This window comes from Euphorbia lathyris, chromosome 8, assembly GCF_963576675.1.
Source record: "Euphorbia lathyris chromosome 8, ddEupLath1.1, whole genome shotgun sequence".
In the NCBI taxonomy this organism is placed as follows: domain Eukaryota; kingdom Viridiplantae; phylum Streptophyta; class Magnoliopsida; order Malpighiales; family Euphorbiaceae; genus Euphorbia; species Euphorbia lathyris.
Window position 1 is genome coordinate 49,615,648 of NC_088917.1, and position 9,404 is coordinate 49,625,051.

Sequence of the window (9,404 nt, forward strand, 5' to 3'; positions counted from 1 at the left end):
TAAGGTTATATTAAGCCCTTGTTTGGGAGGAGGTTAATGGGAGTAATGGAAGGTTAAGTATTAAGTTAACCTTGTTTGGGAGTTATTTTTTGAGAGTAAATGGAGGTTAATGAGGTTAAATCTTTACTTCCTCTAACCTCCAAACTCTAACCTCCAAATTGGGGGTTAATGGGAGTAACGTAAACTTTTTTAAAATTTCTTGTCTCTGGACAGTAAATTTAACCTTCATTCCCCTCCAAATTTAAACTCCCAAACAAGGTTAAACATTTAACCTCATTTACATTCTATAAACTCGCTTAATTTTTAACTTTCCATTCCATCACTTCACTTCCCTTCCCTTTCCATTGCCTCTTTAACTCTCAGCTCCATTAACCTCTAAACTCCCAAACAAACGCTAAGGGTAAGGCGCAGCCCACAATCCGAGAACAATTCTATGATGCCGGTTCCTTCGTTATCGACCGACAGTGGAGCAAAATATTTCAGATCCAGAGCGCTTTTCATCAAAAGCAATAAACAGCTCGGTACTCAATTGATAATTTGTTACTTCTTTCAATTTTAGTTAAGAAGTACATAAATCTATAAATCATCATGTCAAAGCTCGGTGATGATGAATTAGCCGCAATTCTTATGTGGGTATATGATCAAAACGATAGAAAATCATCCTCCGAGGTTTGCAAGCAATGGCTTCGAGTCGAAGGTCAAACTCGGTTATCCATTCGGGTTTTTGAACCTGATCTGTTGCACAAATTCTTGCCCAGATTCCCAAACTTACTCACGTTTGAATCATCCAAACACATAAACAATGCCCACCTCGATTTCATAGCCAAAACATGTCCCAAACTCCAATTCCTCAATCTCAATCTGAAACAATCTCGCCGAGGTAGACATTATGATGGGTCCGATGAGTTGTTAGGTTCCGATGATTTTGGCGATGATGCTATTTGTGGTTTGGCGAATGGGTGTCCCAAATTGATTAAAGTTGTGTTACGGAGGAGAAGAAATGTGGGAAATTTAGGGGTTATTGAGCTTGTGAAGAATGCACATGATTTGACCACTTTGGATTTGGGGAGGTGTGGTTTGATAGATGATCGTTCTCTTGAAGCAATTGGGGGTATGAAATGTATAAGGGTTTTGAATTTGGAAGGTTGCTCTTTGATTACGGATTGCGGGTTAGAGTTATTATCAATTGGGTCATCTGCAAAAACATTGAAGAAATTGGTTGTATCAGAATGTGATAGAATCACAGATTTTGGTGTATCACTTCTGGTGCGATTTGATTGCTTGGAGGAGTTGAATTTAGCTGAATGTGGTCCTAAAGTGACAGATTATGGAGGGTTGTCGATTGCCTCTATTCCAACTCTTAAAAAATTGAATATTTCCTGGTTGATCAATATTTCAGATATTACAATTGTTGCCATAGCTGAGAATAAGAATATTGTTGCACTTGATTTAACAGGGTGTGAGATGATTACAGGAGCTGGAATTTGTGCTTTTGCTCCTCATAAATGCTTGGAATCACTTGTTTTGGCTTCTTGCTACAATATTTCTGGAAATGCAGTGGAGAGGTTGTTTACAATATTTCTGGAAATGCAGTGGAGAGGTTGTTCAGATGCGAGTCATTGAGTTACATTGTTCTTGATAAACGATTAAAAATGTGGATTCCTGATCAAATTCAACAACAGATTAGCAGATCCTGTCAGTTGCATTGGAGATGACCAAATTACCAGCCAAATGTTTTTTTTTTTTAAACATGTTATTCAAATTTGACATCTTTATGGCTGATTCTCGCCATATTGGTGTTCTTGTACTCAACTTGCATTGAAATTAATGGAGATTAATCTGTTTTTATTTCTTAATTATGAAGGAATAATACGTTAATATGGATAATTGCTTGCTTTTTTATGCCATTGATTAAGTTGTCAAAAGATATCTTTGGATTGATGGATGGTAAATAAAATCAAATGGAACATAGATTTCGCTAAAGCTGAATCTTGTTCTTGCATATTTAAGTCAAACATTTAATAGAATGAGAACAAAACCTTTTTCTCTAGCTTCATAATTCATAAACAATCTTCCTTCCTTCCCGCAAGTTTTTGGGCTAATTAGACAGTGGAATTTACGAAAAGGAACTTTGGGCCAAATTGTGGGGTTGGAGAAGTCCACAGCCCAATACATATGCTAGTAATGTCAAAATTTATCTGGGACTGGGAAAGAACACAGTGTAGGAATTTTTTATGAGCACTTAACCAGCTCCGGTCAAATGAGAGCTGTAGGAGCAATTATTCAGAGATTCTCCAATGTGGTCTACCCTAAATGCTCAAGCACTTCCTTTCTTCCTCTGAGTATGTTCACTATTATTGCTATATTATTTGATCTTTTTTCATTTTTTTTGAATTGATTGTTGTGTTATTCAGGGGAATGTTTGCACGATAGGGTTATGTTATCTTCACTATCATCGTATAGCAGTTGTTCGTCTTCGTTATTATACGATGAAAATCGCGGTCATTGTCAAATGAATGTGAGAAGGATATGGACTTACCCTCCTCTCTGTATGGGCAGACGTTCTTGTAAAATCGCCGGAAGAAAGGTTTCTCTCCTTTTAATGCAAATCCAAAAAATTTCGATGAACTGAACTGACTGATTATGTTGCAAAAGTGTGTGATTTTTCTGGTGTACACCACATGCTTGATGAAAATCCTAGGCGAACGAATTCGTAATTCAATTCAAACAGAAATGGTTTATTACTTGGCTTTTTGTAGCAAAATTTACATTTATTTTACGGCTCGGATGGGATGGGATGCAGACTGAAATGTGCCTTCAATGCAGGGGGCTCAAGATGCTAAGAAGGCAAAATTGTATTCGAGGATTGGTAAAGAAGTTGTATCTGCGTAAGTTACTTCCTGTCCAGCAAATTTGCCATTAAGGTTCTAAACTTTTTCTTGGAAGGGTAATTTGACCTCTATCATTCAAAATGGAGCAAATAAAATCCTAGCTCAATTTTGTGATTGATTTTGATTCATATATCATAGGTATATATTTGAAAAGTTAACATTGAGCTAGGTTTTCTAAACATTGTGCCATTTCGGATGATAGGGGTTAAGCTTGTTTTTTCACAAGCCATATGGCTAAACTTGTAGTGTATTCCCATGGCATTTGTAAATTGTACTAGCTTCAAGCAATTGAGTTTCTTGGATTTTAAACATGATTCAAATAGCAGAGTTTATAATTGTATTTCTTCCAATAAATAGTATTTATAATGATAAATTCAGTGTAAAGAAAGGGGGGCCAAACCCTATATCAAATACAGTTCTCTCAGCTTTACTTGAGAAAGCCAAGGAACTTGACGTGCCTAAGGAAATTATGGAGCGCAATATCAAAAGGGCTTCTGAGAAGGGTCAAGAGGCTTACATTGAGAAAATTTATGAGGTCAGTATGATTGGGGATAGTTTTCTGGGGTTACTGTTAGACATTCTTTTCCATATGCTTGATTTTCAGACAGATTGATGCTTTTAGGTATATGGTTATGGTGGAGTTAGTATGGTAGTGGAAGTCTTGACAGATAAAATAAACAGATCTGTGGCAGCTGTTCGAGAGGTCGTGAAGGATTATGGAGGAAAGATGGCTGATCCAGGATCTGTCATGTTCAAGTTTAGACGCGTACGAGTTGTGAATATAAAAGTCACAGATGCAGACAAGGATCAGCTCCTTGAGATTGCTCTGGATGCCGGTGCCGAGGATGTCATTGAACCTCCAATATATGAAGATGATACAGATGAAGATATGTCAGAAAGGTAATGCTTTCCTCTTCATGTAGGTATTAAAATTTTCAATCTAAACTCTCATGCTTAATACAGTGTAATTTCCTTGCTTCCACGAGTTTCAACATTATGTAATGGAAGCAAAGAACCCAGATTGCTTTACTCTGACCGGTTATGATTTATAAATCCTTAGAGCTGATAGAATTGAAGTTAGCTGTACTTGTTTTTTGTTTGCATTGCGAAAATGTATGATTGGCAACTGCTACCATGTCCTGGATGCATATACGTCGAACATTACTACCATGTATCTGGGCTGAAAATCTTTAAATTAGCACAGGAAGAAGTTCTAATCAAGTTAGTGTTTGTGAGAGAAAGGGTCTATGAACATAAAAGATAGATTGAATTGATAAGTTACTTTTTTTGAGAAAATCAATCAATGTATTTAATAGTGCATAATTGTTTGTTAGCAATTAACTGAAATACTTCCCATATGAATAGCTTAGGCATGGGTCACATGAAATAAAGCCATCATCGCATGTTCAAACTTATAGAGGATCCAACTACCTCCACACGCATAAAGTTGAAATTAAAAAAAATTGGTTAGTCTGTATTTTCAAATCTGTTTAATGGAAAAGAAAAGAATTTTTTTTTTTTTTTTTTTGTGAAGAAAACCGAACAAATTAAGAGAGCATGTGGTTTCGATTGGAATTGTTGGCCCTTTGTAGTCTGCGTTAGTTATGTGATGCACTGCTGGATACTCATAGTAAGCTCAGATGTTACACCATTTGCATTTAACTATTATGCATCAATTGATGGCATTGATATTTCTCTCTTTGTGGTTTCTATTGTCTTTCCGTTTTCTCATCCTTTAGGTTCTACAAAGTTGTGAGCTCATCGGACAACTATGCTCAAGTATTGTCAAAACTTGGTGAAGCAGGAATAGGTTTTGAGACTGATAACGGTTCAGAGCTACTTCCTCTAACAGCTATGGAGGTACATCCAAAAATGCTCCTCGCTTTCTATTGCTGGGTCTATCATTTTGTCTCTTTACTTTGACTTTAGAAATAAATTGAAAAAGATTGAATAAACTGCTCATAAAATGAAGAAATGCTTTGCTTAAATGTTGCAATTCAAATGTTAGGAACTTGTTTTGAAAGCTTTTGCAACTGTAATACAAACTTTTCTAATTTAATAATGAAATTATTATATTCTTCAGGTGGATGAGGAAGCAATGGAGTTGAACAAAGAACTAATGTCGAAATTACTTGAACTTGATGATGTTGATGCTGTTTATACGGACCAGAAGTGATCAGATCATTGGCTATGTATGTGGTTCACACATGTTGCTAGTCTTCAATTCTCCATGAAAATATAAGTTTAGATTTCTTAAAATTTTCAAGAATAATTATAATTTCCAGATGGGAAAACGGGTGATGGTTGTGGTTGATGTGTTATTACATGCATACAGGAATAAATTTTTTTAATCACTGTTTTCAAAACCCAGGAATAACGATAGTGTTAAGAGGTTCAACTTTATGTTTTTGCTTGCCTTTTTTTCTTTTTTCTTTTATGGAACAAATAAAACCAAAATAGTGATGAAGAAAATTATATATGGGGTTATTAATTTACTGATGCCTATATAATTCATTGCTACAAACCTTCAAATTAAAAATCGCTAAATAAATGTTCCGAATTCATTCCGCTCAACCCATTTCATTAAAAAAGAAAAAGAAACCCGTCAAATAATCTGGCTTAGGGTTTGAACTGTAGTAGCACGACCAAATAAAAGGAGGAAACCCGGTTGGGGGTTCCTGCGCACCCGACATCGTGCAAGAAAAGGCCCCCTTACTATACTATAGAACAAGCAAGGGATTGAGCTGCGTAAAAGCCGTGTTGCTTGTTAGCGCTTTAGTTTGATTTACAGGACGTTTCGTTTAGGCTTTACTAATAAATAAACCGTATTTTCACCAATTACTCCCACTTAAAGAGATAACTCTCTTTCTCTTTTCATTACGAGCTCATCATTAACTTTCTTTTTATATCTTTAAATATACTGATTTTGGCATAGGTAACTTGAATTTCATAATTAGGGTCGGAAAATGCCCAAAATCACTATGAGACCTAGATGGGACACTAACAGGCATATGACAGGGTGCCAAGTATGGGTTTAGTTGGGTATGTTCTAAATCATGATGAGAAACCATGAGTGAAGTGTGGGGTTGCTACTCTCCTACGGGAGAAAAGATATCACCGACCACTTGATTAGTGAAGCTGAGAAGCGTGTGACCATATCCGAACGAGGCAATTAGATTTTTCATTCAAATTTATCAGTTCACTAAGAGATCAAGAAATGTCCAAACAATAGATGCTGGTGACATTGCAATGCCTCATGCTAGACATGATATCGTATACTATGGATCACTTGAGATTACCATTATGTTCTCAGATTACAAATACGAGATATCTATGTAAGTCGGGTAATCATAATGACTTGCTAGAGTCTGCTTATAACTTGTAAGACGAAACTATATTTCGGGTTCACTACTGATATTAGATAAACCTACAAAATTGCACCCATAGAGAATCATGTCGGAATATAGCTTCTTAGGCTAACTTAAGATATATATAATAGATATATGTGTTTAAACACAAATCAACGTGTATTGGCTCAGATGAACTAGGTTTTTCAATAGGATTGAAATTGAGTTCAACCCAAGCCAAATTGACAAATAAACGGGATTTTTTTTATCTAATCGAGAATTACATTTTAAATGATTAAAATATGGATTCAAATTGATATATGTATATATATATATATAAAGGTTATATTTATTAAGATATTATAAATCAAATAAATATTTTAGATATTAAAGGGTAATATTTGTTATGGTTTTATAATTAAATGGAAGGATAATATCTAATTTGGAATTAATGATTTACTAAAAGAAAAATTAATTTTTCTTCCTAAAAAAGAAAATTTTGTGAATTGGTTTTTAATTAAATGGAAGACCTAAATTGATTTATTGGTTTTTCATTTTAATTAGAAAATAAATAAAGATTTTTTTGGATAGTTTAACCGATTTCTTAGTTCGAGGCTCATCAGGTGTCCTTTAATTGGATCTTCTCCTAATTAAAAGGATTCCGGGTACGTTAGGATTTGAACTCGAGATTTAGGTTAAGTGATTTGAGATCATTACCCATTCAAACCAATTTTTTTTTTTTTTTTTTTGTATAACCCAAACCAATCTTAATTGGTAAAAACAAATAAAGATAATAATAACTAGTAATCTTAAGCATATAAAAAAAATTATGAGATTATTTTCCTAATCTTAACTCATTTTTCGATATACTGTGAATAAAAAAAAACCATAGCCTCCATTTTCTCTCAAGAATTTCATTCAGCCATGGGTGGAGAAGCTGTCTTTGTCCATCGTGCTAGCACACCTATTCCAACTCTTGTTCCCGCGTGTGCAATTGTGATTCTTGATCTCCTTCCTGATGCGAAGGGTCATTTTGGTATCGGTTGAACGAGAATATCTCTCAATCCAATCCAAGGTGCAATGTAATTTCGAGAATAAAGAGGAATAAAACCTCCAACCCATATATGCTACATCACAAAGGGAAGAAAAAAAACTACAAAAAGTAATAAAATGACTACAAAGAGTAATAACAACCATAAAAGGTACAAATAAAACAAACAAAGAAATCATATCATTCTCGCACGTCGAATCCCATTGAAAAACCTCTGTAATCCATGCTTCATCATTTAGGTTCTTCCGGACATTCGGATCTGAGTCCTCTCTGTTTTTGCAACCACGTAGATCTATAGATCTATGGACAAGATGAACCTTTTCCGTTCTTACTAAGACCGAAAAAAAATTAAATGAAAGAAATATAGTTCACATGTGTAGATCTGACGGAAAAGAAGTTCAATAAGGAATATAGATTTCAAACTACCCGAAAAAGTGGATTTAATACTAAAAACTAAAACTAAACATAAATGGGAGATCATAAACAAAATCGGAAAGGTTGAAAGATAATGATGGTGATAAAGAGTTGAAGAAATGGAATCTTGAAAAAAAAAACACAAAAAAATATAGAGAAATTAGAGAGAAGTGGGAGCTTCTCTCACTAACTTATAGTATTGTGATTGGAAAGTGAAAACATGACGAATTAAAATGAAACAATAAGGTAAAGTGACTTCTTAAAAAGTAATGGTAAATTACATATGTGGTGTACAACCTTTACCCCAAATCACACTTTGGTGTACAACCAAAATTTTATCACACTAAACCGTACGAACTTCAAGTGACCTCCCACTAAAGTGTACAACAGCTAAAAATGACCGGTCAACGCAAGTCAACGCTGCCACATCAGCATTTTGACCATTTAAAAAGTAAAAAATCCACCCCTTAATATGGAATTACTAAAATATCCCAATCCCTTTCCAATTGAAAAAAAATAAAACTAACTTGCATTTTCTGTTTTTTTTTTAAAAAAAACCTATCTTATTTTGGCATTCCTCAATCCATTAACACATAAAAATAAAAACTCAAGAACATTTAGCCCAAGAACCACCAATAAAACCCAAATAGTTTCCGGCAGTGAAGTCACCGCCTTAGCACATGAAGCCGGGGATCACACGGTGGAAGGAGGATCCATCTTGTCGGTGCCTTTCTCTCCGGTGGAAAGAGCACGGAAGTTATCGGTGGTGCGAGGAACGACATCGGTGTAGAGCTTCATCACGATCCTGCCGGCTGGCTGACCGCCGATTTAGATAACTGGCTGGGTTTCCATTAAAATAGAAATTAGAGTAGAAATGAAGAATTTTTGATTGGGATATAGATAACTGGGTAAAGCAAACTCGTTGCATTTTGACGATTTGGCAAGACAATCGGTTTCGATCGACTCCAAAAGATTAGCTTCCTAATATATGTTTGTCTCCCACGACCGAGCAGATCCTGAAATTATAATCTCCCTTCTTTTTCCCTCTGATTCACCAGCTCAGTCTTCCAATCTCGTTTTCAGATTCGAGCCATTGATTTTCGCAGTTGAATGCATAGATGTTGAAGCTGCTCAGAATTTAGTTTCCATGGCAATTTCTTCTGGGTTTAAGGAATCAGGGATTACTAGTGCTAATAAGAAGAGAGTAATTGTAAGATTAGAATGGAGGTGCCACTGGGTGAAAGTGATAGGGTTTTGGTGTCTTATGTATGGTTTCTTGTAGACGTGGCTAATGTGAAAATGGAGGCGAATGGGAAGAGAACACAGATTTTTTTTTGGGCTTTGATTAAAAACGGTTTCGATTGTCCCGGAAGAGAGACAGGGGATAGAATTTAGGAGAGAGAAATGATGCAATTAATATGAAAAAAAATAAAAAATAAAACAAAATATAATTAAGCTTAAATTAGTATGTGTATAAATGGTAGAGAGGGGAGAGGAGAGGAGAGAGAAGACGGAGAGAGAGAAATGAGAGAGAGGGGTTGAAGGAAGAAGATGAGGGTATTTTAGTGATTTTATGAGTGGGTCCTATTTTTTTTCAATTTTATAACTGAAAAATGCTGATGTGGCATAGTTGACCAGCGTTGACCGGTCATAAAAACCAGCTATACACTTTAGTGGGAGGTCACCTGAAGTTGGTACGGT

The 9,404-nt window shown here is 35.3% G+C and overlaps 2 protein-coding genes across 2 annotated transcripts; both read left to right on the forward strand.

Moving 5' to 3' along the window:
- Positions 1 to 367: 367 nt before the first annotated feature.
- LOC136202121 (F-box/LRR-repeat protein 4-like) lies at positions 368 to 1,856 on the forward strand. The gene is made up of 2 exons (XM_065992605.1): positions 368 to 1,565; positions 1,601 to 1,856. The coding sequence occupies exons 1-2, from the start codon at positions 589 to 591 to the stop codon at positions 1,713 to 1,715; spliced, it is 1,092 nt and encodes a 363-aa protein (XP_065848677.1). The 5' UTR covers positions 368 to 588; the 3' UTR covers positions 1,716 to 1,856.
- A 329-nt stretch (positions 1,857 to 2,185) lies between these two features.
- On the forward strand, positions 2,186 to 5,294 carry LOC136202075 (probable transcriptional regulatory protein At2g25830). Its single transcript, XM_065992530.1, has 7 exons — positions 2,186 to 2,342; positions 2,415 to 2,587; positions 2,827 to 2,888; positions 3,270 to 3,426; positions 3,514 to 3,791; positions 4,631 to 4,751; positions 4,975 to 5,294. Exons 1-7 carry the CDS (start codon positions 2,261 to 2,263, stop codon positions 5,065 to 5,067), a joined length of 966 nt encoding a protein of 321 aa, XP_065848602.1. The 5' UTR covers positions 2,186 to 2,260; the 3' UTR covers positions 5,068 to 5,294.
- The last annotated feature ends 4,110 nt before the right edge of the window (positions 5,295 to 9,404 follow it).

What these genes read in the sequence shown, in the direction of transcription:
- LOC136202075 (XM_065992530.1), top strand. Translation starts at nt 2,261, where the DNA reads ATGAGAGCTGTAGGAGCAATTATTCAGAGATTCTCCAATGTGGTCTAC. An exon ending in GGTAAAGAAGTTGTATCTGC is followed by an intron (nt 2,889 to 3,269) that starts GTAAGTTACTTC and finishes TGATAAATTCAG; the next exon opens with TGTAAAGAAAGGGGGGCCAA. An exon ending in TTCCTCTAACAGCTATGGAG is followed by an intron (nt 4,752 to 4,974) that starts GTACATCCAAAA and finishes TATATTCTTCAG; the next exon opens with GTGGATGAGGAAGCAATGGA.
- LOC136202121 (XM_065992605.1), top strand. Translation starts at nt 589, where the DNA reads ATGTCAAAGCTCGGTGATGATGAATTAGCCGCAATTCTTATGTGGGTA. An exon ending in TCTGGAAATGCAGTGGAGAG is followed by an intron (nt 1,566 to 1,600) that starts GTTGTTTACAAT and finishes TGCAGTGGAGAG; the next exon opens with GTTGTTCAGATGCGAGTCAT.